The sequence below is a fragment of the Metarhizium acridum genome, assembly GCF_019434415.1.
Source record: "Metarhizium acridum strain ARSEF 324 chromosome Unknown scaffold_141, whole genome shotgun sequence".
NCBI lineage: Eukaryota > Fungi > Ascomycota > Sordariomycetes > Hypocreales > Clavicipitaceae > Metarhizium > Metarhizium acridum.
The window spans coordinates 1407791-1433612 of NW_027094020.1; the positions used below are offsets into that span (position 1 = coordinate 1407791).

Consider the following 25822-nt stretch of genomic DNA (forward strand, 5'->3'; position numbering starts at 1 on the left):
AATATAAAAATTCTTAATAATAGTTATATTATTAAGAATAAGGTCTTTAATTTAAGTATCTTATTTACTATTTAAGATCTTCTTAAGTATAAGTGTACCTCTTCTAATAATTAAATAAGTAATTATACTTACCTTTATATATTCGCTTATAATCTTCTTAAATAAGCCTAGCTTAAGTAAGTTAACGTTATTAGTAAGATATAAAGCGCTATAATTATTTAATAATATACTTAAAGAGAGCGAGTATTTAATCTTTTTAAGTGTAATATAAATTTTAAAGTATTATTTAATTAATTAAATTATTTTTAGGTTAATAATTATAATATTAAGGCTTCTACTAGTAGAATAAATATTATTTAATACTTATAAGCCTTTACCTTAGCTATCTATTATTATTTTCACGTGTAAATCCTTTTATTTCTTATTATTATAGCGGTTTTTAATACGATTAACTTCTTTCTTTAATAGGTACTTTTTAAGCTTTATATTCTTATCTCTAATAATTACGTAACGTAGCCTTTAATAGGTAAAAGCTTTTTATTATTAATACTTAAATTTATAAGGGTAAATATTAGTTTCTTTTAAAGTATTATTATTATTATTTCTTACTTAATTATTTTAATTTAAGTGTTTACTTAACGTAATAAATACGCTTTTATTACTTTACTTATTAGTCTTATAAGCGTTAATAATAATATTAAATATATTTATAAACTCTTTAAGCGTTTATATTTCTTTAACTTCTTAAGCTTTATTAATAATAATTAAGTTAAGTATTATTTTAGCTTAACTAAACTTATATTACGCTTTAATAGCACTAAGAAAATTATAAATAACGTTAATACCTTTTATCTTATTAATATTATTAATATAAGCGTAAGTATAAGCTTTACTTTAACTAAGATACTATTATTTAATACTTTAATTAACGCGTTAAGCTTCTTTAAAGCTTACTTAATAGATTTTATAAGTCTTCTCTTACACGCTTAATTAAGCTAAAGTAAGCTAATTTTTAAGTGCTTTTAATAGTTACCTTAATATAAAATTAAAAATTTTACTTCTTTAAGTTAATATAAGTAGTCTTATAAATACTTAAATTAATTAAACTAAAGATTTAAGTACGTATAATATACGTGTAATTCTCTTTATATTAATAGTTATTACACTTAATAATATAATTCTTATTAAAACTCTTATATAGCTTAATAAGAGAGAGACCTTTATTATATTTTTAATATTTAAGTAATAAGATATTAATTCTTTTTATTATTAATTATTAAAGCGTAAGAAAACTATTAATTTCTTACTCTTTTTAATTAAGGTTTATATTATTTTAAATCTTTTAAGCTTTATTATAATTGTATAAAAGATTAAACTATTTCTATTATTTTAATAGGAATTAAAGTAGCTTCTTTAAGATAAGAATTAATACTATAATTATTAATAGATTAATTAAGGCACTTATTATAGGCTTAAAAAATAAAAGAATAAGTATATTACATATATAAAGAAGGCTTAATACGCTTATAAAAGTTATAAGAGTTAAATTTCTCTTAAGCTTATAACTATTATATAAAAGCGGGTATTAATTACTAAATAACATATAGAATAATAATAAAAAGCCTTAATTAAGCTATAAAAGAGAGAATTATATGCGCCTCTTAAAAAGGGGCGCTCGGCTCCACGAATGCTATGCGCATTATCTAATTTCCGTACGCATTACGTGGCCAGATACCTAATACAGCTAGTGGGCTTGTTGTGCCGTGCGACAGCTCGTCATAGCTCTGCAGCAACTGCTGAAGCGTGGCAGATTACCGATACGCAATCTCGATCTTGCGAATGTATCAGTCCTGTAGGAACCCTGCTTAAGAAAGTGCAAGACGTTGCAGAATTTGTACATAATTTAGATGGTGTATTTCAGAGTACTGCACTCTGCAACCTTTCTACTAGGTACCTAGGTAGGTAGTCTCTGACTTGGACAGTCACTTCTACGGGAGTTGCGGCACCGAGGTATGGGAGTGGATACTTAACCAAGTTCGTTCGGTAGGTACTTAGGAGCTAACGCCTACTTACATGCCCGAGTCATTGAAAGCTATTCCTGGTGCTGCGAATCAGCATGAATTTTGGTGTTACAAGGATAACCAGTTCCAGTCTTTGAAGATATTACAAATTTCATTAGTTGAAGGGACGCCTGGCCGTTAGAAACATCCAGCCGGAATAGGTTACTTCAGAGGAATGTGGCTGTGATATCGTTATAAGGAATTTCTGGTTGATTCTACACTCTGAACCGAGAGTATCTAATAGCATCGTGTAATTTTGTCCGATTTTTGTTGCCCCATCAAATGCCACCTGCCTTTTTTCACTCTAGTGACCTACGAAGGCTCAGTCCAATTCACTTGATCCAAGACTTTCCCGACAGAGGGATGATCGTAGCCGATTCTGAGGCGCAGGCGTAGTGGCTGGGTAAAACGTTAGCAATCAATCAAACATATGAAATATATTGAGACACAGCGAGAACGACCGTGGAAGAACGAAAAAGGGGTTTGCTACGAGACTGAGACACGGGGAGCCATCTTACCCCTTTACATCCAGATATTCTCATCAACTGAGTGGCATCTGCGCCAGGATATAATTCTGCGGACGAAATGTTGAGAAGTTGGAGTTTCTGGGATTTGGGAACGGCAGCTTGCAATCCGACATGAGAGAGTGACGTTGATGCGGAGAGGTTCTGGAAACGCGCCACAGCTTGGATGAGACCCTCTGCGTTTCTTTGAACTTGAATGGTTACACTCAGGTCGTTGGCGCTGTAGCAAGGATGTCCTAGCTCAACCTGAGATGCCTGTGTCTGAGGAGAGCTATTGCCCATCAAGTTCAGGCCCACAGGGGTTTGTGCTGACGGACTGGTTGACTGATTTGGTCCGGTCCCGAATAAGTCCATAATTGAGGGCACATTTGCTGGCTGAGGAGCATGCGGCGATGTAGACGTCGGGGGCGGTGTTGAAGCGCTGCCTCCCAGAATGTCTGCCAGAAGATCCGAGTTTGTAGTCTGAGTTGGCCCCGAGGTAGTTGGAGCAGGAGCATCCATAAGGTCGAGCAGGTCCTGCTCTGTTGGCTTTAGTACCCTGGATTTCCTATTCGTAGCCTTTGCCTTCTTAGTAGGCGCTGGACCAAGAACTCTAGATGACTCTTTGATTTGTGGCGGAGGCATTTTCTCCAGGACACCGCGACGAATTTGGTCAAATGAGAATAAATTGCTGTACTCAACTGCTCGTTGCTGTACTTCGACATCGAGGCTCGTTTGGTGACTTTGTAGAAGCCGCCTTATTCTCTCAACTTGCGAAGCCTCTGAAAAGCGAGTGGTGAGCTTCATCAGGGCGGTAATAATGTATTCAGTAGAGACTTGTGTCGCATAGCTGCTGTTTAATACCAGCGTAAACAAGTCTACCACTTCGTGTTCTCTGACTTCCTGAACGAGTTCTTCCTCGTCATACTGCCCCCCTTTGAGCAGAGCATCGGCATATTCGCCAACGCACCAAGCGCCCGCCTGAGTCAGGCTTTCCTGTGTGATATCCTTCTTAAGGTTAACATATAACTTCTGTACCGCATACGTTTGAAGCTCCGGGGTGGTTGCTATAAGCCGAACAAACGACGAGAGAATTTGTTCTTTGACGTAATTCCCCGCCAATGACAGCACCCGAAGCATGGTATCGAAATGCCACCTTTTGTTCGGGGCAAACTTGTCCGCCGCAATTCCAATTTGACTTGTCATGGTTGGCTTGAATTCGTTGTCTGCAACTTCTAAGAAGGCCAGCAGCTCTCTGATCAGGACTCGTACATTGCTCTCGTTTATTAGAGTGAAACTGAGATCAAGAGCACGTCTTCGTATGCTAATATCTGGATCCCTTAGACATTCCAGGATTGTGTTACGGTGTCTTTGAACGGCATTGGGCTCGATGGCCACAACCTTTATTAGGGTGTTCAGAGCAACGTAACGGATGTTGTTGTCACGGTTGGCAAGAAACTTGCCGAGGATATTAACTCCCAAGACCCTCAGTCCAGAATCTGCTTCGATATCTAGGATTGTACGAACCGCCTCATAAAGAATAGAATTTCCAACATTCTTCGATGAGTCTGTATTGGTTGCGACTTGCGCTAGAATATCATTGATTTGTTCGCTTGTCTCTGGATCGCCAATGGCAAGAATCCTGAGCAGTCGAAGGAGCTTTACTTGAAGGAAGGGGTCCGTGATGCCAGTAACATCATGCTCTGGGGCATAGCCGGAGGTTGAAAGACCTTTCAGTGTCTTGACCAGACCCGGAACAAACGATCTAAACTTGTCAACAATGCCTTCTTCACCTCCTTCTTCTTCGTCTGCTTCACACAGACTCGTGACCAGGGTCAGGCCACAGAGAAGGACGCCATGGTTCCTGTCCGCTAACAAATGTGTGGCTTTATCCAAGAAGTGTTCTTGTAGGTCGGGGACCTTGCGGCAGATTCTCATGGCGCAGAGAGCGGCCTTCCTCCGAATATAAGGGTTTGACGTGGATATCAAGTTCTCAATTTCGGGAAATAGATCTCTCGACATTTCAATAGAGGCGATATTGCCTAGAGTGCATAGGGCAAGTCCGACGATGTATTGATTCGAGTGGCCAAGATCACTACAAGCTCGTTAGCTTTGATCCCGATGTCAAACGTGCAGAGAATCGAGATACTTTTTTAGTGAGTTTGTGACTAGGGTTAAAACCTCTTGGTTCTCATCTAGGAGCAAACTCGTAGCAAGGTGTCCCAGACGTTTATCCGCGAATCGAGGAGAGGCGAGTAGCTTCAGACACTCAATCTGGCCAAAATGAGTTCGTTCGCCGAGCGTGAAGAGATAGAGCAATTTGGCAACGTTGTTGCGGCTGGTCCGAAACCGTTAGCTTATCAAATGGAATAAAAGGTGTATTACGAAAGCTTACCGAACGCCATGGTCATGACTCTCCTCCCGGAAGCTCGCGCGAATAGCTGCACTTTCCTTTTGAATCACCGCGCGCTCATCCGCGATGGTCTTTGCCGCACGAACATTACGAATAAATTGCTTTACTATGAATATAGTTAATCATCAAATGGAAAATAAGACCCCTCCTGAGGGAAGGCCTTACGCGAGCTCATCTTGATTTGCAGGCGCCCAACATAAGCATTATCGGTCAAGGTGTGGTCAGGGTCGAGGAGTAAAGTGTTTCGCGGAAGGAGGCGCTATGCCCTTCGATGCCCCAACTTTCTGAATATAGCAACAAGGTATCTGTGGCTTTCAGTTATTTCCGTCCAGTGCCAATGTAAAGGAAAGCTCGAGAAACCGGGAATTAAGTGGCAGACGACGACCGCTGCATAGACTGTCTCCAGACAGACGTCTTGGGATTGCAAGATGTCGAAACGTGGGGCATCCGATGCTTGCTCAGCCAGGAGACTCCTAATTGGGTATCCACACAGAGCCACTGGCTTACTTGAATGTAATACTGGGACAGAGGAAAATCAACGGCCCGATGGACACACAAACATCGTAGTAGTATTACTATTAGTTGGTGCCACTGGAAGCTAATAATAGTCCTCGCGCTCGTCTCAGTGTCTAGCCCAGGTATTGCGGCCCGCACAATCTGGAGACAATCTGCAATAACTTTATGTAATCCTCCGGCGAGGATGTCACAGTTTTCGCTCAGACACATAGGTACGGCTCAAATGCAATATTGGAGGTTGCGTCTGGTACTAAAGTGAAATTTAACGACAAGTTGGATGTTGGATGCCTTGTTTTTCACAAGGCATAAGTGAATTGCTTTCCGTACTAATTCCACCAACACACAATCATTCTACCTATCCAGGTACGTAGGCACCCAGGTAAATAGATAACCGCAAAAGGCGGAGGTCGTTGCGAACAAAAATAGAGAACCGACAAAACACCCAGGATAGACCCTTCTTCTCTGTAAACATAACAATTCCCAATCCATTGATATTCCCTGATGACTAGTAGAATCTCCAACATTACAGAAGAAGAGGCAAGTCACCAAATCCTGTTCCAGCCCTCTAAAGCGCCATCGCGTTCATGGGCCAACAGCTGAGGCATGTAGGTGGCTGTCTGAACGTTCTGATCGGGGTTCTAGCATAAGCCAGCAAGCTGACCATTGAGAACCACCCATCTTGACTTTTTTGTTCTAAAAAAACGACTTCTTACTTCTGCATCATAAGCTGGACAAATTCGTTGTCTGCCAAGCGGATTAGTGGAGGAACGTTTCGTAACGCTTAGTTTGATGGTTCCATACAATCAATTCGGCCGTCGCCGTCCTGATCAGCTTCCCGAATCATCTCGTCAACCTCGTCGTCGGTGAGCTTTTCGCCGATAGAAGTCATAACATGACGCAGCTCTGCTGCCGAGATAAACCCATTGTTGTCACGGTCAAACACCTGTGTTCAAGTTGAGTTTTGCAAGTCACTTGTGACGAGAGCATAGATGCGGGCTAAATCACCTTGAATGCCTCTCTGATCTCCTCCTCGGAATCAGTGTCCTTCATTTTTCGGGCCATCATGGTCAGGAACTCTACAATTAAAGGGGGGCACATCGCGTGTTAGTCGCTGTGAGTGAGATCACCCTGGTCTGTAACAAATTCGGAATGAGTCTTACCAGGAAAGTCGATGGTGCCGTTGTTGTCAGCATCCACCTCGTTAATCATGTCCTGCAACTCCGACTCGGACGGGTTTTGGCCCAGGGAACGCATGACGGTGCCCAGCTCCTTGGTGGTAATCTGGCCTAAACACAGATGCGATCAGCTATGAAGTCGCGAGATCGATGTTCTCTCAGCACAAGAAGTAGACAATTACGTCAAGGGAATGGAACGGTGAACAATGCGCCCTATATACTTTGTTGCGACTCGTGCGACTCGTCCCGGCCGTGCAAAAGCGGCGGTACTTACCATCTCCATCCTTGTCCTAAAGGCACAGATTAGCAGGTGAAGGCCTAACCCACAGAGGCAGTAGATCTGTCTTTCAACTTACAAACAGAGAAAATGCCTCCTTGAACTCGGAGACCTGCTCCTCGGTAAGAGAGTCGGCCTGTGGTGCAACCGAATTAGTTAAGACGACGATGTTGAACGCAGCGGCTTCCACCGCCCACAAGCAAGCCGGCCCCTCACCCAACTGCGAGGCAGGAGCGCAGGAAGAGCGCGGGGTTGCAGAGCACAGGGACGCAAAACTGATTACGGTGGTGGAAATCTGAGCTTAACTCACCATGGTAGGTACGTGGATAGAGCGAGCGGGATACGGCGAAGGAGACGCAGCAAGTTGCGAAGAGTTGTTAAAGGCGCGAGGTTAGATGCAAGTTCGAGGTCTTGGCTCAGACTCAGGGATGGGCAGCTTTGGTTCGGGGGTTGTCGTAAGGAGGAAAGCAGAGTGGGGTGAGGCATAGATGCCTTGCCTTGATCTTGACGTTGCGATCAATGGCCCAAGACCGCCCCTACGGCCGCCCAAGACCCCTGTCGCCCCAATTCGCCCGGTTTGTGTGCGTGTGATTCGCCAGTTGCCTTACCTTCTGGTGTAGATATCTAGTAGGATATCAATCAAGGCACGACGCCGACGATGATTTTGTGGCCCTTATTATTACATGCAACATCTGAAACATTTGAGCATTCAATTTTCACCGTTGCAAGCTTGAGAGATCTTCTGCCACTGTATGCACAACCATATGACGGTGCCGCTTCCTACCATGTACCAGAGCACCCGCGTCGGACTGCGTCTCAATGTTCAGGAATCACCAGGCACGGATATTAGGCTGCGTCAACTCAGTAGCTGAATGCGATCCCCGAGGTACGAGTCTACTGGCGAACAATGTTCAAGCCCGTGATCGCACTGTGTTGGGGTCTACCAGACATGGACGGGATTATGATAATTCAATCCTGGATGCTTTGGCAGTTACGGGGTTACAGTGGAGAGCTATTAGAGGACCGCGCTGAAATAACCCGCCAATCCGCCCATTACTGGCCATCGGATGCTGTAAATCCCCAGTGCCTGGCGCATAGCACTTGACCAGACCAGACCAGTTGACCCGACCTGGCGCCGTCAAGGCTTTTTAGTGTCTGGTGACAGTGCTCCAATGCCAGTTGGCCCCAGGTGCCACTTCAGTTCTAGTTCTACTTACGTAGCCACCCCCCTCGTCATTGCCTTGTCCCACGGCTTGCGACAAGCCAGCTCACCTCCAACCCGCGCACACCATTACTTGCGACACGATACAGCACGACACAGAAAAGAGTCTTATCCTTGGATACTGTTACAGCTCTTCCAATCCCTGATTTTCTGCATTGTGAAGTTTCCGAAGGCTACTCCGTCTCGGAAGTCGCAGAAACAAGCTATCTGCGTCCGCCATGTGGCGAGACCGCACCAATCTGTATGTGCGCTCCAAGTCCAGTATGCCTCGACCCCCGGAGGCAGGAGCTTGCGTGCATGACTCTCTGCATTTTGCTGACTTGCATTGAATTCAGCTATATTTCCTATCGTCAATCGTACGCGCATCATCCGATTCAGCGGAACAAGTATGTCGGCTCGAATATCTCAGGCTCCAACGCCTTCTCTGCTGCGTACTCAAGTAGCAGCTATGCTGCTGAAGATCGAAGGGGGCTGCTCTCAAGTGGCGGGTTCGACGACGATGGAGACGCGGTAATTGAGATGGATTTACTACCGCCTCGCTGGGCTGATGTCTCCGACGAGATTACTGAGTTGCTGGCCGACGTAGCGACCAAAGGACACAAACTTGAGAAGCTACATCAGCAGCATGTCCTCCCGGGATTCAACGACGACGAGGCGAAAAAGGCACAAGAAACACAGATTGAACGGCTGACCCAACAAATAACGGGGGCTTTTCATGACTGCCACCGGAGGATCCAGCGCGTGGAGCAAATGGTTCGCGAGTCCAAAGAGTCCGGAACTCTTACGAAAGCTGAAGAGATGATGGCAAAGAATATTCAGATATCTCTTGCAACAAGGGTTCAGGAAGCGAGCGCTAATTTCAGAAAGAAGCAAAGCGCATATCTAAAGAGTAGGCCGGCAGAATCCTGGGTAGAGACTCCATAGTCGGCTAACTGTTTACATTTTAGAACTTCGAGACATGGGAGGACTGGGCACCTTCACTCCAGGAGACTCATCCTTCATGCCGCATGCAGTCTCGGATATGGACTCATCGCTACAAGAATCAGACGCCGACCGGTCTTTTTCGCAATCTACACTTCAAGCCGCGTCGCAACAGAAACTCCTACATTCCAATGACGCCGCGATAGCTCAGCGAGAGCGCGAGATCGAGGAAATTGCGCAAGGGATTATTGAACTATCTGATATATTTCGCGACCTTCAAACGATGGTCATAGACCAAGGCACAATGCTCGACCGTATCGACTACAACGTGGAGAGAATGAATGAGAACGTCAAAGGGGCTGACCGGGAACTGACAGTGGCCTCAGGCTACCAGAGAAGGACTACCAAGAGAAAAATAATCCTTCTCCTCATTCTAATCATTGCGGGACTATTTATTCTCCTGCTCGTAAAGCCAAAGAGACATGATTGATATTGGCCAGCATTACGTCGAAAGTTCCGGTCGGACTTGGTACCGGGTTGACCTGGCACTGATTTAACAAATAAATGTATTAATAGAAGTGTATACATAGGCGTGTCACCAAAATTTGTGGCTATGGGAGCGACCAGAGTTGTGGTAGTTTAGTCTCTTGGAAAAGGCTATTATATATATTACAGATACACAAAGTACGTTCGTGTATGCACACAACATATACTACAGTTTCGTCAAAGTTGACCCCGCTGGTCGCCTTCCTTTTGGCCCTTGTCAAATGACTGACCGAATAGCTTGGAGTATCTGCTCCACAGCCTAGGCTTCTGATGTTCAATCTGTCGTGTTATTTCGGAAGGACTGGGAAGAATTTCAGATCCCCACGCCTCATCAAACAATGCTTTCATGTGCTCTACTGACAGCTCATGCCTGTCTCGGGATCTATGCCTTTGACGACCTGGAACTTGTCCTAGAGCAATCCTCGCCACAATCGTTGTTCGGAGAACTTGCGAATCGATTAGAACGCCTTGATCTCGTAATAACGCTAATAGCCGTACACCACTAGCTACATCGAATGCTGAGACTCCAGTCGAAGGCGAACCAACGAGTGCCACCGAACTTGGCTTCGACTTCAACGTTTGATCGAAGCCCCATCTAACAATGGATCGCTGGAGGTGTGTACTGAATAACCTCTGTATTGGATGTTTCCGATGGCTAAAAGGTAAGTCTGCGGGGATATACTCCTTCAAATCTCCCTTGACTGATGCAGGGCCAAGTCCGTCCCCGATTCTAGTATCGCCTCGAGTGCTTCCAACGTTCAAAACAGGAATAGAAGCAAGTTTTTGATTGACATTCGACGGATCTTCGCTTCCTGGCTGTTGCCCATTTCGCAGCTCAAAACTTGCCTTGGCACCACTAAGTGGCTGATCATCTTTTGGTGAACAACGGCTAATATTGCTCTTATCCCGCATTGGAGATATGAATTGGCACGGCACCATACCGACTTCTTTGCCTGTTTTGCTCTCGGTTTGCGGCATATCATCGCCATGAATTGGTATCAAGCCGCCGAATGGTGGTGTATAAAGCTGAACTACTTCCAGAGATAATTGTTCCAGTTCAGCAAAACGACCCAAACGACCAAGATTATAAAACAACAAGCTCCAGAACTTCAAGGGTATAGCAACGTCATGTAAAGCAACACGACGGGTAACGTCGAGGGCTCTATTCAGAAGAGCCTCGAAATCCTTGCTTGAACCATCTCTTGTTTGGCGTTTCCGTCCCTTAGGGTGTTTACCCAGACCTCGAAAGGTTCTTTCCAGAAGCTGCAAGGCGCTTTCTTGACCCATGTTGACCTTTAATGCTTCCATACGCTCGAGAACATGTCTTGCTCTATCAAGTTCACCCCGCTTTGACAGTTCGCAGTTAAGAAGTGTGTGGAGTCTGCGAGTTGCAGGATCATATTCGATTGCCCACTCGATACCCTGAAGTAACCTTTCCATTTGCCAATTCTGTTCCCGCACAGAAGAAGCCATTAGCATTTGGCGGGTTTCAATGTCATCAAACTCATCTGGGTGGACATCACAAGCCAAAAGACTCGCTAAGAGTGCATCTTCCCCGTGTTTAGCAAAGAAAATCAGTGCCTTGCAATAGACCTGATTTGAAATGGTAATATCGAGTTTTTCGATTTGCGCAATACGTGATGCCATCGCCTGTGAGTCGGACTCTCGCAGTGCGAGGGATTGGAGTGATCTTGGCCCTATGGCGCGGAGACCCAGTCTCTGCGCCAGATTAATGGCAAACTCAACCGAAGTCCATGTGCTAGCAAACCATCGAGCCACGATTGCATCACTGTATTGTCCCCTGCTTAACTCTGAATCATTATTTGCTGGAATCGAAGGGTTCGTGTCGAAAGCACTGGCTGCAAATCCTGCGATCTCTCGTTCCTCCGCAGTCAAATTGATTGTCGGATAAAATCGGGCAAGAAATCGAAGAAACGGTTTGGATTTGCTCGTCCTTGGAAAGTCTTGAAATACGAGTAGCTTTTTCCTCCATACTCGTGCAAGTTTTGAAAGACCGGCCGCATAGAGCACAGGAACTATATGATCATATAATTGTTTCTCTGTGCTGGAAACGTACAGTGCTGTTAAATTGCTTTGCATCACCGGTGATTGGTCGACAACAAAGTTTGAGAATAAGGCACCAAAGACCTCTGTCGATGGTGGAAACGTTGGCGCAAGTTGAAGGTGCCACCGAATACTTCTATCATATTGCTCGTGGTCGAGCATATGATAGACAATTTTCATGTATAAATCTGGCCATCGAAATTTGGTGCTATTGAGGAGTTCGTGTGCGCTATTGACGAGGACCATGAGTCGTGAGTCGAGATGCAGGGCAGCGGTAATAATTTCGTCTCGAAGGCGCTGTGTGTCATGGTTGGCCAGCATCTGTAAAAGTCCATTGTTTTGAATATACCCAAAAAGCTCCCATACCCCATCGCAGCCATGATTTCGACGAACCGACAAGGCACAATTTTCCCATGACCGTGAATCATTTGCTTGAAAAGCCATCTCAAAATCTTGGAGAACGGTTCGTCCTGATGACCCCGCTTGGCTCGATTGACCTTCCGTAGCCAGAATTGCCGCATGGCATATAGGAGCCTGCCCTACCCTGCCTCCTAACTTCCATCTTGACGAGCCTAACAAGCGACTGAACTGGCAGGCGAGTGAATAGCTCGGCGAACTCGATATTGATATGAGCGTTCCTCTTCGAGTGACGGGAGCTCTACTCAATGCAGAAACCGTTTTCGATGTAACAGAAGACCATACTAGAGCAGTGAGATCTTTCGTAAAGGATCGAACGGAGTAATGTTGGAAATGGGTTATCGCCGCTGGGGGCCATGGCACACCAACTGGCGAATGACGAAGAGTCAGCCTCGACCTTCGCATTCCCAATGCGCCTCATGCAGTTGCAGCTATGACCCCAGGCTACTCATTGGACTTGGTCACAGTAGCTTTATCAAAGGCTGCTACGCTTCGTTGATGAGCAACGAGTGTTGCGATATTATTGCTGCCACCAACTTTGTAGGATGGCACCAACCGCAGCTCTCTTTGCAGTTTAGCGCCAAGCAAGTACTTTCCCAGAAGCGGCACGTGTCTCGGCACGACCTCAAAGGAAGCCTTTGCTGAGTCATCAACAGCTGACCCCAATTACAATGGCCTCATTTCTAAATGCGAGCCTTTCCACATCCTCGGTCACAGCACAAGCACTCCGCTTCAACGATTGCCCTTCCCCCCAAACCTCACACGAACTTGAGCACATTTCTTCAAGATGGGGTAAGCCATCCGTTCGCAACGATACTTATCTGCCGCGACCCTTTCGGATTCACCCATGTCAATTGTGACTTCGTTTTGGAGTTTTCACGACAGCCTTTACGGAATCATTAGCTAACCAAGATGCAGTCTGGTCGACGCCAAGAACAAGGTGCCTCAGCATCAGCGATTCTACCAGCAGGCATATAAGGCCCATACCCGTCTTTGGTTGATTGTATGTTTCGATTGAGGATCGCCCGGCTCAACCATGTCATCATTTGGCTGACTACATACAGGGCACTCGTAGCCGTTGGTATATGACTCCCTACCTTATTGTCCTTTGGGGAGGATTCGGAGGTTCGTACAAGCATAATAAAGCAGCTTTGAACGCGCAGCTAATTCCATCTAGCCACTATGTACGCTGCTGGACGCAAGATTACGGGCCACAACACCTGGTTCGGCAAAGATTAAACATACGGAGCGCAACTGGGCATTCAATTTTGCGCTAGTCCAGAGATCATGTACCACCTTTTCTATTAGTACGCCGTTCGATAGACGAACCCAGATAAAATATTACGCGCACTTTACTTGCTCAACTTCATGATTTCGAATATAGTAGGAAGACATGTTAACGTCCAGCTCCTATCAATTGCAGATCAGTGTTGTTTTGAGTACTTGAGTCCGCCCACTTCATAGCTCCTCTAAATTACACGGAAAGGGCTGCATTTGACAATAAAATTAATGATAATGCATCTCGTAGCCCACTGGTGCATTTGAGAGTAAAAAGATTTCATGCATGCTGTCACATCGCACTTCCGTGTTCAATATCCCGTAGCTGCAGGCGCCTTCTCATCTTTTCGTAGGCTTGTCAAAATTTCGCGGAAGCGCTCCTTGCCGGACCCAGTTGCACCCCCTTTGGTGCTCTTGCCACTTATATCCACGAGCTTTGCAATGCGATCCCAACTTGTGCCGCCTGAAACTGTATCTTCGCGCTTGGCGAGAAATTGCTCGGCGTCCTTCCTTGTCTGTGCAATTCCTTTTTCTTTCTTACTGTTGTAATTCTCGTAGAAATCGTCAATGTTCTGCTGCGCTTCTTCTATAGTCTCCTCACGCTGGGCAGCAAACTGTTCAGCTCGTTTGGCAATTTGTGCGTCACGCTGCTCTCTCCACTGCTTGATAACCTCCGGCTCCTCCTCATCGCCTACATGAGACTGGTAACCTGAATTATAACTAATGGATGGTCCAGTGATAGAGGTACTTCCAGGTGGACCAGTAGTGCCCTGCTCAGCATATTAGCGCGGCACCTATTGGAACTAGTTGTCTTGTTCATACTGCAGAGGGACTAGCAAGGTCGGGAAACTGAGATTCGAAGGTTGACTCGCCAACGTTATCCTGATCCAGGAGGTCACCGCTTGGTTCTGCAAAAGCTACGGCATCCTCACTAGTCGCGAACTGCTCAGCGTCGTCTCCCAATAAAGCCCGTTCCCTGGCAAGAAAGTCGTCGGCCGATGGCTCAGCGGAAGGATTTTTGATTTCGGTTTGCGCTTTGTAACAGACAAGTCAGTAAAATTGTAGATGAGGGTGATCGAAGTTGAGCCAATAGATTACAAACCTCCGGAATCGAAGTCGTCTAGGGACGGGAATCGATCTGCCATCGTGTAGTTATGAAGAATGCCTATTTGCTTGACACAAGCTCCTGTTGTGTTGTTTTGTGAGAATTACTCCCACTTTACGATCGCAGTATTGGAGTGACAAATGCGCTCTCCACAGCTCGCTATGATCATCCAAGTGCCCATCTACCTGGCATGAAGCGTCAAAGGGGCAGCATTCTGCCGGGCGGTGGGCCAAGGAAGAACCCACCGCTCCGGATATTGCATATCATGGGGCTTTGCATTTGAGCACCAGGACTCCAACGGGCGATTTGCCCCTTGCATGTTTGTGATTCTCGGTTGATGCAAAAGCTCTAACCTCTGGCCCACATCAGCTCTGAACATCAGCACTTAGGGGACCGTGCAAAACTGGGCTATTAGCAAAAAATACTATTTCATCCTCTAGGGCGATCGGCTGGGCTACACATTGAATATCATTGAGAACGCCATAGAGCAAGGACACCTCCAACAATCATCGCCTCGAAGTCTACCTGGGGAAAACCTTCAAAGCACGAGAGTACTTCACCGTAGTAACATTCACCTCGATCGCATTGTAAAGCATTCCACGACTTTACCTGGATCACTCTCCGTCGAATTACGCAGATCATACCTGGATTCCTTAGCAAGTAGATCTTCCGTCTCGCTCGCGTTGTCGGCGATCGCAGCTCGAAAGCATGGCGTACAACGATGACTCGGTTCTGGCGCGGCTGTCATCACTCAATGAGAGTCACGACAGCATCGCTACCGCTGCCCAATGGATCATGTTCCACAGGTAAAGATTTTTTTTATAACGTCTATACTTTGTGCGCAACATCTCACTGATGTTGGCTCCTATTCCTAGACGTCATGCAGACCGCACCGTACAGCTTTGGATGCAACGCCTGAAAGATTCTTCCAGCACAAAGCGATTAAGTTTGGTGTATCTCGCGAACGGTAAGCAGCTCCTGGTGATCCTTCTGTGTCGTATACATGTGTATATGACTGCGTAATCAAATGCGAACGCAGCGGCCCACTGACATGGTTCGTTCTACAGAGGTGGTTCAACAATCAAGAATACGTCACAAGGAAGATTTCGTTATAGCATTCTCGCCTATCGTCGCCGAAGCCTCCTCTATAGCATACAAGGGCGCGCCTGCAGAGATCCAGGCGAAACTTCGGCGCGTGATCGATGTCTGGAAAGACAGATCTATCTTCGAGGCACCGATTCAGAGGGCCATCGAGTCTCGCCTTGACGGTACGTACCTATACTCACCATTGCTTCTTGCCTTCACTAACACTCAGACAGAACTTGACAAAGCTCGCGGGGCTCCAAAATCTGGTTTCTCCGGTTCGCCGTTCGGAAGTTCTTCTGTGCCATCCGAGTTCAGCCCTTTGATCGCAGCCCATCAGAAGACGGTTAAACTTAGCGGGCCGTTGCAGACTACGATCTCTTCTGCAAACCAGGAATATGATAAACAAATGGACCCAAATGTCGCAGTACCGTCCGCTCCAGTGTATGCAGCCCGTCTAAATGGTCTGCTCAAAACACTAGCAAACGCAGAAAGCGCCGTCGCAGAGTGCGTGAAAGCCCGCGAACATTTGGTATTGGGTTTGGAGAAGCTGTTGGATGAAAGTCGATCTGCTCTAGAGGCCGACAAAAGTGCAGCTGGCGAGTTACTCAAGAGGAAAGCGGAGATTGAAGACAAAAAGCAGCAGGTAGAGGTCGCGATCATGCGAGCCTTGGGACCTACCGAGAGCAATGGTCAGCCGGGAGAGGGTGACACTGGAAGCCCTCACAACGAACTAGACAGGCCAGAGATGGAGGCTCTCACTCCACCTCAGATGGAAGATGAGGACGCGGATGAACCGGTCGAGGCATCCGAGACGGCGAACATTTTGTCCTCTACAGAACAAGACTCAACACACTCATTTCAGTCAATACCTGTTTCAACAAACGGTTCGAAGAAGAGACGGCGGGTAGATGATTCGGAAGACTTCCCTGACTTCGGAGGCGATGATGGTATCGAACCTGAGGTAGCCGAAATGTTGAAGGATAGCACCGAGACGTGAGCGTGGATCATGGTTATGGCCTGAGGATTAAGCAGTGCTCAGGGTTGCCCGGATTTTGTACAGTCAAGTTTGAACTACACTACTGCCTTGGACATTTTCGATATCTCGCACTAAATGAGAACATTTCTGCACATTTGATGGGTCAAAAAAGAATTTCGTACTTAGGTAGGCACCTAGGTAGGTAGGTACTTAGGTACGTAATAAGAGTGAGGTAGGTAAGCAATTAAGAAGCAAGATGGACGAGATGATGCCAATTTCGGCATGGAGCATTTGTTCGTGCGACAATCTGCTCCTATAATGGCTATAAAATAAGTCAATTGATAGGCTTTTGCAACAATGATCAAACACCTCTTCACTCTCGGCGGTTTAATGCTGTAGGTCCGATCCGAGGCCGACCTTTTTACAAATGAGCCACATGCTACGATGTGCAGGTGCGGCTGGGTTGCTAACTAGGATGTTTTGGGCCAGGAGGATCTCAATGACCCCCACTTTAATTTTCGGCGTTCAGGTTAATCTTCCAACCCCGGCCATCCCCAAATCCCGCGAAAATGACGGCATCCTGAGGTGCCAGTTTGCCCTTCTCCTCGTCTCTGTCAGAGTTATCACCACTCAATACAGCGACCGGCAGCTGGTACCTATAATGCTCCAGTACCAAGCTACTTGAGCTGCGCTTTTCTCAACATGGTGTCGGGCGTGGTGCGGCGCGCAGTGCCGCCACGACTCAACCTTGGAGAAATCTTTGACGCCTCTGTTGGCCATGCTAGATTCAGTTCACACTCTCCTCAATTGAGATTCATTCATTCAACGCCTTTGCATAGGCATGTACTGCCACAATTCTCATCGACGATGTTTGGCCCACGAACCAAACAAACGTACGCAGCCTCGAACCCCAAGCCGCACACTCACCATGTGGTATTCCGTCACTTCCAGAGCCCATCTTCACGTATCCGCCTCTTTTCGTCCACGCGGCTCATCCTTCAGCAAAATCAGCGCAAGACGAATAGCGATTCGGGCGTTTCCAACAGGGGCGAAATTCAAGAGGAGCCCCGCGACGAGGACGAGGACGATTTCAAAAAAAGTGACAAGGCGGCCAAGGCTGCTGAGGTAAATTTATCAGCGAGACTGTCCAAAGAAGGGAAATCTCAAAGCAAGGCTGGGCTTGGGGAGATATGGAGGCTCATAAAGGTCGCCCGGCCAGAGATCCGATGGCTTGGGCTAGCCTTCTGTTTCCTCGTGATATCTTCTAGTGTCACAATGTCTATTCCCTTCTCTGTGGGCCGCATCTTGGATCTTGCCACAAAGGGCGATGTTGACGATATACGTTTGTTTGGCCTTACTCTGAATCAATTCTTTATCGGCCTTGGTGCCATCCTTACCTTAGGCGCGATGGCGAATTTTGGCAGGGTTATTCTGCTCCGAATCGTTGGTGAGCGGGTCGTTGCCAGATTGCGATCGCAGTTGTACAGGCGCACGTACGTGCAGGATGCGGAATTTTTTGATGCGAACCGAGTCGGAGATCTCATATCACGACTCAGCTCGGACACTGTCATTGTCGGCAAGTCGGTAACGCAAAATCTGAGCGACGGTCTCCGAGCATTGTTTAGCGGTGGCGCTGGTTTCGCCATCATGGTCTGGACAAGCCCCAAGCTGACTGGATTGCTTCTTCTAATGTTTCCGCCCATAGCAGTGGGCGCCGTCCTTTACGGCCGTGCAATTCGTAATATTAGCAGGACAATCCAAAAGAACTTGGGTACTCTCACCAAAATCGCGGAAGAGCGTCTTGGAAATATTAAAACAAGCCAAGCCTTTGTCGGCGAAGTTCAAGAGGTTGGCCGTTACAACAAACAAATCAGAAGAATATTCGCCCTTGGGAAAAAGGAATCTCTAATCGCCGCCACTTTTTTCGCTTCAACCGGTTGGGCTGGCAACATGACCATCCTGGCCATGCTGATTGTTGGAGGCAGTTTTGTTCGTTCGGGCGCCATGTCTCTAGGCGACCTTACTTCGTTCATGATGTACACTGCTTTCGCTGGCTCAAGTCTCTTTGGACTTTCAGGGTTCTATTCAGAACTCATGAAGGGAGTTGGAGCGGCGAGCAGGCTTTTTGAGCTCCAGGATCGTCGTCCAGGTATTCACCAAACGGTTGGCGTTCGAGTCAAGTCTGCACAAGGCCCCATCAAGTTCAGTGATGTCAGCTTCGCCTACCCCACGCGACCGGCAGTCAAGATCTTCAACGGATTGAACTTTGAGATTCCATCAGGGAGCAACGTCTGTGTGGTAGGGCCCTCGGGCGGTGGTAAATCCACGGTTGCTTCACTACTGCTCAGGTTTTATAATCCAACATCTGGGTCAATCACCATCAACGGAGTCGACGTATCAACCATGAATGTCAAATCTTTAAGACGGCGGATTGGGATGGTGTCACAGGAACCGGTACTGTTTTCTGGCACGATTGCTGAGAATATTGCATATGGCAAGCCGAGTGCAAGCCGAATGGAGATTATTGCAGCTGCACGAAGAGCCAATTGCAACTTTATCAGCGACCTTCCCGATGGCCTGGAAACCCAAGTGGGGGCTAGAGGATCACAATTGTCTGGTGGACAAAAGCAGCGTATTGCAATTGCTCGAGCTTTGCTCAAGGACCCGGATATCCTCATTCTTGATGAAGCTACGTCGGCTTTGGACGCAGAGTCAGAGACGCTCGTTAATGAAGCTCTAGCCGGACTGTTGCGTGGCCACAACACAACTATATCCATTGCACATCGACTGTCGACAATTAAGAGATCGGACCAAATCATTGTTCTCAATAACGAAGGCAAGGTGGCAGAGATTGGAAGCTACAGCCAACTTGCTGCAGATAAGCATAGCGCATTCAGCAAATTGATGGAATGGCAGATGAGCGGCGGCGAGATTCCAGAGAAGCGACCATCTAATTCTGGCCCGGGGATCACTGAGGCAGAGGAAATAGAGGATGACCTAGCACGCGAAGAAGACTTTCATGAAGAACCAGGAAAGGAGCGCAAAGACCAACAAGAACGAGAAGAGAAAGGGGTGCAGCAACGTCGGTAAGCAATGACTCGGTTCGGGGATGTGGCCACCGAGGCCCGGATAAGCAAACTACACATCCCGGCTTATGGTTTGCTTGGCGATCTTTGCAGCAAGTTGGGTGAATTACCGCGTACATTTGAGCGGTTGTTGAGCTGGTCCGTTTCGGGCACATTGTATTTTATTTCGAGTAGGGTCTGGTCGGTTGGCCGGGGTTGGAAGGCGCATACAGACAGACATCTCGATAAACTCCACTCGCACTTTGGAGGGATTGCATACCGGCGTGTAGGAGCAGAGAAGAAGGATGAAGTATCAGTACCTTTTCTTTTGTATATAGCAATATGAGGGGACAACTACTCCGTAGACAAGAGCTATTTATAATGTAGCAAAATACAAGAAAAAAATCCACATTCATGATTTCGTCACTAGCCTTATTTAAGCACAGTGTTTGCAGCAAACGCCATTGGCCTGCGGCGCCTGTTACAGCCTGGCTGGTGTTAGTTTGCACATGTGTGCGGTGACATAAAAAAGACTCCAGTAACTATTCAGCGGACGCAAGGGGCCTGTTCGTGAGAGGAATCAGACATGATTGACTAAAGTAATGCCAGGCACATTGATTCCATGTCTCTAATATTTAGTTCGATGCCGGTAGCGTGCACCAGTGGCCATCCACACGCAGCACCGCACAGACATGCTGCAACCCGCGACATCATGTTTTGTCACATGCCAACTCTGCTGTCCACTAGCGTCTCTGCGCGCCACTTCCCTCCCCTTTGATGCTGCCCCAGCCATCAATCTGCACTCGTGTCGGTGAACGTCGCTTGTCAATTGTCAATTCCGCCATTTATGGTGCCTGTGCCTCCAATTTTGGTATGCCTTCTTGTATGAATCTTCACTGTCGTCCTGTATTCTAGCGTCTCCTGAGGGATCAAAGAGTCTTGAGCGCCTCTCTCGAGTAGAGCCCTGTCCCGGACCTATACAGTTATAGCTATTCAACGCGAAGAACTCTAGATGGCAAGTCAAAACATGTTCACGGTATCTGAGGGCCAATTCAAGCATGGCGATGCCAGCTTCTACTCTAAAACATGGACGGTACGCAGGATTCACTTGTGCCGTTGATTCTGCCCTCAGGATGCTGACCAAGCTCATCAATTCTCAGCCAGCTGGGCCCATAAGGGCCAAGTTGATCTTCGTACATGGCTTCAGCGAGCATATTAACCGCTACAACGATTTTTTCCCAAAGCTTGCTGAGAAGGGTATTCAGGTATTTGGCTGGGACCAGCGCGGTTGGGGGCGTAGTGTCGCCAAGCCTGCTCAGAAGGGCCTTACTGGACCGACCTCGCAGGTCATCGCCGATGTTGCTGCCTTTATAAGGGACAAGCTCCCTGCCAAGGATGATGCGGCCGCATCGCCGGTTTTCGTCATGGGTCATTCTATGGGTGGCGGCGAGGTGTTGACCCTTGCCGTGGATTCACAATATGCTGAACTGGTTGACCAAGTCCGAGGATGGATTCTCGAATGTCCCTTTGTTGGATTCCCGGTAGGGGAGGAGCCCAGTAGCATCAAGATACTCGTCGGTCGCCTCATAGGTCGCCTTCTACCCAAGCAGCAGCTGAAACACGTCGTGCCACCAGAGTACCTTAGTAGGGACGAGACCGTTGTTCAGGCAGTGCGAGATGATCCTCTTTGCCATGATACTGGGACTCTTGAAGGTCTAGCTTCACTCCTTGATCGGACAGCTCTGCTATCATCTGGTCAAGTTCAGCTTGGCAAGCACGTCAAGGGCGTACTCCTAACTCACGGGACAGAAGATCGGGCATGCAGCTACGATGCTGCGCTTAGATTCATGGAACAGCAACACAGCGTCGACGACAAGACGACAAAGTCATATCATGGAGCGTATCACCAGCTTCATGCGGACCACTGCAAAGATGAGTTCACAAATGACGTTATCGAATGGATCTTAGAGCGATGTCCCGCATCCGCGGGGATGGCTGAACCTCGCGAAGCAAAGCTCTAGTTGGGCAGCGGTAACGCGAGAGCAAAACTGTCTGGTGTAATAATAGATACTATCAAGTGGAAACCCATACTCGCCGAACAAAGCTTACCAATCATCGCTTGTTTGCAATTCGTGGGCCAAATTTAATTATCACAAAAGAGAATCCGCAATAAGATTTGAAATGTATTAAACTATTTTGTACTTGGGTACTATAGCTATATACAATATTTCGGTGTTTAATTCAAAGACTCGTCCCTTACCTGACTTAGCACGGAAAGGTTATACAATTGGGTGAGATTCACATACATGCATACATGCACTGCTGGGGAAACTCCACCTCAATCATACCCAACTGTACCAAGACAGGTAAACACAGGAGATGGTTAAGCTTTTTCGGGGGCAATCCACGACGCTGTGTGTTGTCATGTTCAGATGAGAGGCCTCCCCTGTCGGGTCGTGCTATTCGTGCTACCAACCCTAGCTATTCGTGCTACTACCGCTCGATTTAGCCTAGTGGTCAGCTGCCCACACCCCACCATACATTTTCGCATACACCCACATGGTCGCGCCCGCTTTTTAAAAATTCAATTAGTAGTATTTAAAAGCTGGTATCATTTTTTCAATAACACGAGCTCGGGCGAGCACCGGCAGGGCACAAATCGCTTAAAAACGCGATTTCCGGTGTTTTTAATGAATGTGTACACATTCACGGGCCGTTAATTATTCCGCTGCCGCCGTGGGCGCTGCCCGGGCTCCCAAGGGGTTATCCATTAAAGCTGCGGCTCTTTCGGCTGTGTTTAAGGGATAATTTCCTCAATTTCCAGCGACCCTAATACTACTGCTTACTTCGTGGCTTGTCTACCTGTTGATCGAGTTTATGTGCGATTTATAGCGTTTCCTAACCGCGCTCGCGACCGTATTATAAGTCTTTATTGTCGTTGCGTCTTGAATCGTATTTCGTAATAACTCTCTTATTACTAGGGCAATGCATGTGAAATTATATGGCGGGGCGTGGTAGGTTAGGGTGTAGGCCTAAAAATAAGGTGGGGCATTAGCACGAATAGTTAGGGTTGGTAGCACGAATAGCACGGCCCCCCCTGTCACGCCTTGGACAAACAGCTGCCAACCAGACCAGACCAGACTCTTTAGGGAAGGGGAATTGTGGGCGGTGTGGCAGAGACCGAGGATCAGGCTTGATAGCACCGGACTAGTTATGTACTGCCTGCTCAACCAAAAGAGTTGATCAATCAACGATGTGAAATAAAGTGGACTTCAACGGCGGGCACATCGAGTTAGGTACTTGGGCAGGGATATGATTGCTAAAACCTCAACAAAGGTTGGCAGTTGGTTTTTGCCTATTGCCCACCTTCCTGTTGTGACGCAAGTGAATAACGACAACTCTAGCATTTGTTAGCGCAGCCATGTAAGCAGTACCCACCAATTGGCTTGCTGGAAAGAACCAGCACCCAGGAAGTTGGACCCCCGGGTCCCGTCGATGAGATTCGTCCAGAGTTCAGATGCTGCAGTGTGTTAACAAGTGGTCTAATTGCCTACTTAAGTACCTAGGTAAGGAGGCAGTTATAGAGGAGGCGTGTCTGAGTCGGCTCGCATTGGGATCTTCGCTGTAATTCGTCATCTCCCTAGGGAGGTGGTGACTGCCACTCGAGCATCCTTGATAGTCCACCAGACCTATTGCTGGTACTGAACTAGTCAATCCGAGTGCCGCAATACCAAAATTAGTGCTCACCTTTTTGATTTATTGACTGATGCTCGAGAGATTTGTGCCTTTGCCGCGGGTGTTCAGCCAAGTAGTCGACTGGTTGCTTTCCAAGGTTTACATGTCTACTTACCTAGGTAGTCACCTACCTAACTACCTACCTAACACCACACGCTCTTTCCAAGACACCAGACATCAGCAGCCCTTTTCGCACCTCCATAAGTATCCTGTCGTCGCCACTTCCAGAGGACGCACCCACTCCCCTCTTTCCCATTTTCCTCCTCTTTGGTGTCATATATAATATTTCACCTTATGGCCCGGGGCTGAGGGCGACCCTCAAGACTCTCAATATGACGCCAGACGGCAGCAATACCATCACTCACCATCCATCCATCTTTCACCTCCAACAGCTTTCGTCCCCCAGCAGCGGAAGTGGCACTCACTCGCCCGCGCGCCAAAGCCAGCATCATTACCACCACCATCATGAACAGCATCGTGCCGCTAGTACTTCCATAGAGCCCGTTGCACCTCCTGGCCAAGAGCAAGATGCCTTTGAGAGGCACCCATCTCACGCCACAGACGTGGAGAGCCAGATGACCGCCGGTCCAAATTCAAGGCTGCCACGTCTTAACATCGAGAGCGATCCATATGGGCTCTCATGTTCCTACAAGACGGAATCAGATTTGGATCAAATCAAGGCTAATTCTTCTCGCAAGAGAGGTGGGTCGCGAATATGCGGTCCGTCCGCCAAGGGATCTTCCATCAACAGTGCACAGCCTGGCCCAAAACATAATGCTCGAAAAGTCCGTAGCTTTTACGAGAATCAGAACGCAGCCATCGAACGCATGCTCAAGTCCGTGGAGGAACACCGCGCCGAAGCCCGTCAAGAGCAAGGCGACGACCAGGTCAAGTTCCGCATCGCAATATATGGATCTCTTGCCGCCAACGTCATTCTCACCGGGCTGCAGCTATACGCCGCCATCTCTTCTGGGTCTTTGTCTTTGTTCACAACCATGGCAGATGCCATATTCGATCCGCTCAGCACGCTCACTCTTATTTTCTCCAACCGCGCAATCAAACGAGTTGACCCCCGCCGTTTCCCAGCGGGCAAAGCCAGACTTGAAACAGTTGGCAACATCATTTTCTGTTTCCTCATGACGTCGGTGTCTCTCATTATCATCGCGTTTGCCGCTCAAGAGCTCAGTCAATCGAATTCAAGCAAGAAATTCCATTTGCCATCCGTCATTTCTGTCTGTGCTGCCTTCCTTACCAAGTTTTCTCTGTTTTTGTACTGCTGGTCTCTTAAAAACAAGTATAGTCAGGTCAACATCTTGTGGCAAGACCATCGGAACGATCTCTTGGTCAACGGATTTGGTATCCTGACATCTGTCGGTGGTGCCAAACTTCAATGGTGGATTGACCCAATGGGCGCCATCTTGCTATCAGTCCTGATCTCGTGGGTCTGGCTCCGAACTGCATTTAACGAATTTATGTTGTTGGTAGGCGTCGTCGCATCTGTTGACATGCAACAACTCATCACTTACGTGTGCCTCACGCATTCGCCTGCTGTGCAAGGCATCGACACCGTACGTGTCTACCACTCTGGTCCACGACTGATTGCCGAGGTAGACATTGTCATGAACCCTGCCGGTACGCTGCTGGAAACTCATGACACCGCTGAGGAGCTTCAGTTCAAGTTGGAAAGCCTTCCGGATGTTGAGCGGGCGTATGTTCATATCGACTACGAGACAACACATAAACCTGAACATGCATATAAGAAAGATATTTAAGCGGTGCTGGGTATCGTCAGACGACGTACAGGGCAAGAGCAGAAGCCAAGGGAGACCCGCCACGTGTCGAGGTCGATCCCCCAGGGTCGAGGTTTTGATCGGTACTGGGAATACATGGTGTTACTGGTTTATCATGAACTTTATGTCGTTGATGAAACCGCAAACGTTTGAACATTTGTATGTACTGACCGATGTGCCTAATCCTTGGTCGAACCTGGGTCGGAGGCTGGTGAATATTAGAGGGGCAGATGAATCACGATGAAAGCCAAAATCATTCAAAAAAAATTCGGTTGTCTGGCAAAAGGGTTCAATGTTGTTCACATTTGGTTACACGACTTATTAAGCAGAACCATCAAAGGATCCGTTTGCCAAGATGCAGTTACTAGTTACACGGCGGGTCACGAAACTTGGCACATTGGTCCACCCGGAACATGCCGGACCTAAGCTGGCAGTAGAGTAGTATCAAATGCGGGGTGTGCGATGTTCGTCTTGTTTTTTTTGCTGGTTGGCATCCTGCATTGGTGAAGAGAAGCATGACTACTAACCAGGTAACCTAAGTATGTACCTAGTTAAAGAAGAACCAGGCATAACATGTCCAAGCACCTCACGCCATAGTTCTTGAGATGTTGAGCCATGGAGCGACGCAAGCAAGGGCTGTTTCATGACACCTGCAATTGGCTCAATACTGACC

At 47.3% G+C, this 25822-nt stretch overlaps 9 protein-coding genes across 10 annotated transcripts; 5 read left to right on the forward strand and 4 right to left on the reverse strand.

Annotated features, from left to right (window-relative positions):
• Nucleotides 1-1834: 1834 nt before the first annotated feature.
• On the reverse strand, nt 1835-5404 carry APL4_1 (clathrin associated protein complex large subunit). 2 transcript variants are annotated; one of them, XM_007816710.2, is made up of 5 exons: nt 5142-5404; nt 4959-5082; nt 4713-4901; nt 2579-4658; nt 1835-2459 (listed from the first exon to the last, which is right to left on the reverse strand). In XM_007816710.2, exons 1-5 carry the CDS (start codon nt 5149-5151, stop codon nt 2373-2375), a joined length of 2490 nt encoding a protein of 829 aa, XP_007814901.2. In that variant the 5' UTR covers nt 5152-5404; the 3' UTR covers nt 1835-2372. The 2 variants fall into 2 exon arrangements, with proteins under 2 accessions (XP_007814901.2, XP_065975366.1); XM_066119571.1 differs by having other exon boundaries at nt 2579-4901.
• Nucleotides 5405-6201: 797 nt separating this feature from the next.
• CMD1_1 (Calmodulin) lies at nt 6202-7257 on the reverse strand (the record flags this gene model as incomplete). The annotated part of the gene is made up of 7 exons (XM_066119572.1): nt 6202-6236; nt 6294-6435; nt 6498-6568; nt 6653-6778; nt 6942-6957; nt 7024-7080; nt 7255-7257. 7 exons carry the CDS (start codon nt 7255-7257, stop codon nt 6202-6204), a joined length of 450 nt encoding a protein of 149 aa, XP_065975367.1.
• A 1127-nt stretch (nt 7258-8384) lies between these two features.
• On the forward strand, nt 8385-9577 carry tlg2_1 (Belongs to the syntaxin; the record flags this gene model as incomplete). Its single annotated transcript, XM_007816712.2, has 3 exons — nt 8385-8407; nt 8502-9055; nt 9114-9577. The coding sequence occupies 3 exons, from the start codon at nt 8385-8387 to the stop codon at nt 9575-9577; spliced, it is 1041 nt and encodes a 346-aa protein (XP_007814903.2).
• A 145-nt stretch (nt 9578-9722) lies between these two features.
• Nucleotides 9723-12640, reverse strand: J3458_009092 (uncharacterized protein). Its single transcript, XM_007816713.2, has one exon. The coding sequence runs from the start codon at nt 12517-12519 to the stop codon at nt 9811-9813; it is 2709 nt and encodes a 902-aa protein (XP_007814904.2). The 5' UTR covers nt 12520-12640; the 3' UTR covers nt 9723-9810.
• An 824-nt stretch (nt 12641-13464) lies between these two features.
• Nucleotides 13465-14677, reverse strand: clc1_1 (Clathrin light chain). Its single transcript, XM_007816715.2, has 3 exons — nt 14495-14677; nt 14215-14426; nt 13465-14162 (listed from the first exon to the last, which is right to left on the reverse strand). The coding sequence occupies exons 1-3, from the start codon at nt 14535-14537 to the stop codon at nt 13704-13706; spliced, it is 714 nt and encodes a 237-aa protein (XP_007814906.2). The 5' UTR covers nt 14538-14677; the 3' UTR covers nt 13465-13703.
• Nucleotides 14678-14727: 50 nt separating this feature from the next.
• On the forward strand, nt 14728-16915 carry J3458_009094 (uncharacterized protein). The gene is made up of 4 exons (XM_007816716.2): nt 14728-15303; nt 15373-15464; nt 15565-15765; nt 15817-16915. The coding sequence occupies exons 1-4, from the start codon at nt 15206-15208 to the stop codon at nt 16578-16580; spliced, it is 1155 nt and encodes a 384-aa protein (XP_007814907.2). The 5' UTR covers nt 14728-15205; the 3' UTR covers nt 16581-16915.
• Nucleotides 16916-17123: 208 nt separating this feature from the next.
• MDL1_1 (ATP-binding cassette permease mdl1) lies at nt 17124-20033 on the forward strand. Its single transcript, XM_007816717.2, has one exon. It carries the CDS (start codon nt 17262-17264, stop codon nt 19647-19649), a length of 2388 nt encoding a protein of 795 aa, XP_007814908.2. The 5' UTR covers nt 17124-17261; the 3' UTR covers nt 19650-20033.
• A 338-nt stretch (nt 20034-20371) lies between these two features.
• J3458_009096 (uncharacterized protein) lies at nt 20372-22035 on the forward strand. The gene is made up of 2 exons (XM_066119573.1): nt 20372-20717; nt 20785-22035. Exons 1-2 carry the CDS (start codon nt 20637-20639, stop codon nt 21643-21645), a joined length of 942 nt encoding a protein of 313 aa, XP_065975368.1. The 5' UTR covers nt 20372-20636; the 3' UTR covers nt 21646-22035.
• Nucleotides 22036-23545: 1510 nt separating this feature from the next.
• J3458_009097 (uncharacterized protein) lies at nt 23546-25641 on the forward strand. The gene has a single exon (XM_007816719.2). The coding sequence runs from the start codon at nt 23692-23694 to the stop codon at nt 25129-25131; it is 1440 nt and encodes a 479-aa protein (XP_007814910.1). The 5' UTR covers nt 23546-23691; the 3' UTR covers nt 25132-25641.
• The last annotated feature ends 181 nt before the right edge of the window (nt 25642-25822 follow it).

Excerpts from the sequence above, each read along its gene's own strand:
- J3458_009096 (XM_066119573.1), top strand. The coding sequence starts at position 20,637 with ATGGCAAGTCAAAACATGTTCACGGTATCTGAGGGCCAATTCAAGCAT. Across the intron at positions 20,718-20,784 it reads TCTACTCTAAAACATGGACG|CCAGCTGGGCCCATAAGGGC; the intron begins GTACGCAGGATT and ends ATCAATTCTCAG.
- MDL1_1 (XM_007816717.2), top strand. The coding sequence starts at position 17,262 with ATGGTGTCGGGCGTGGTGCGGCGCGCAGTGCCGCCACGACTCAACCTT.
- J3458_009092 (XM_007816713.2), bottom strand. The coding sequence starts at position 12,519 with ATGCGAAGGTCGAGGCTGACTCTTCGTCATTCGCCAGTTGGTGTGCCA.
- J3458_009094 (XM_007816716.2), top strand. The coding sequence starts at position 15,206 with ATGGCGTACAACGATGACTCGGTTCTGGCGCGGCTGTCATCACTCAAT. Across the intron at positions 15,304-15,372 it reads CAATGGATCATGTTCCACAG|ACGTCATGCAGACCGCACCG; the intron begins GTAAAGATTTTT and ends TCCTATTCCTAG. Across the intron at positions 15,766-15,816 it reads CATCGAGTCTCGCCTTGACG|AACTTGACAAAGCTCGCGGG; the intron begins GTACGTACCTAT and ends ACACTCAGACAG.
- APL4_1 (XM_007816710.2), bottom strand. Across the intron at positions 4,902-4,958 it reads AGTCATGACCATGGCGTTCG|CCGCAACAACGTTGCCAAAT; the intron begins GTAAGCTTTCGT and ends GTTTCGGACCAG. Across the intron at positions 4,659-4,712 it reads GTCACAAACTCACTAAAAAA|TGATCTTGGCCACTCGAATC; the intron begins GTATCTCGATTC and ends ACGAGCTTGTAG.
- clc1_1 (XM_007816715.2), bottom strand. The coding sequence starts at position 14,537 with ATGGCAGATCGATTCCCGTCCCTAGACGACTTCGATTCCGGAG. Across the intron at positions 14,427-14,494 it reads AGACGACTTCGATTCCGGAG|CGCAAACCGAAATCAAAAAT; the intron begins GTTTGTAATCTA and ends TCTGTTACAAAG. Across the intron at positions 14,163-14,214 it reads ACCTTGCTAGTCCCTCTGCA|GGCACTACTGGTCCACCTGG; the intron begins GTATGAACAAGA and ends TATGCTGAGCAG.
- J3458_009097 (XM_007816719.2), top strand. The coding sequence starts at position 23,692 with ATGACGCCAGACGGCAGCAATACCATCACTCACCATCCATCCATCTTT.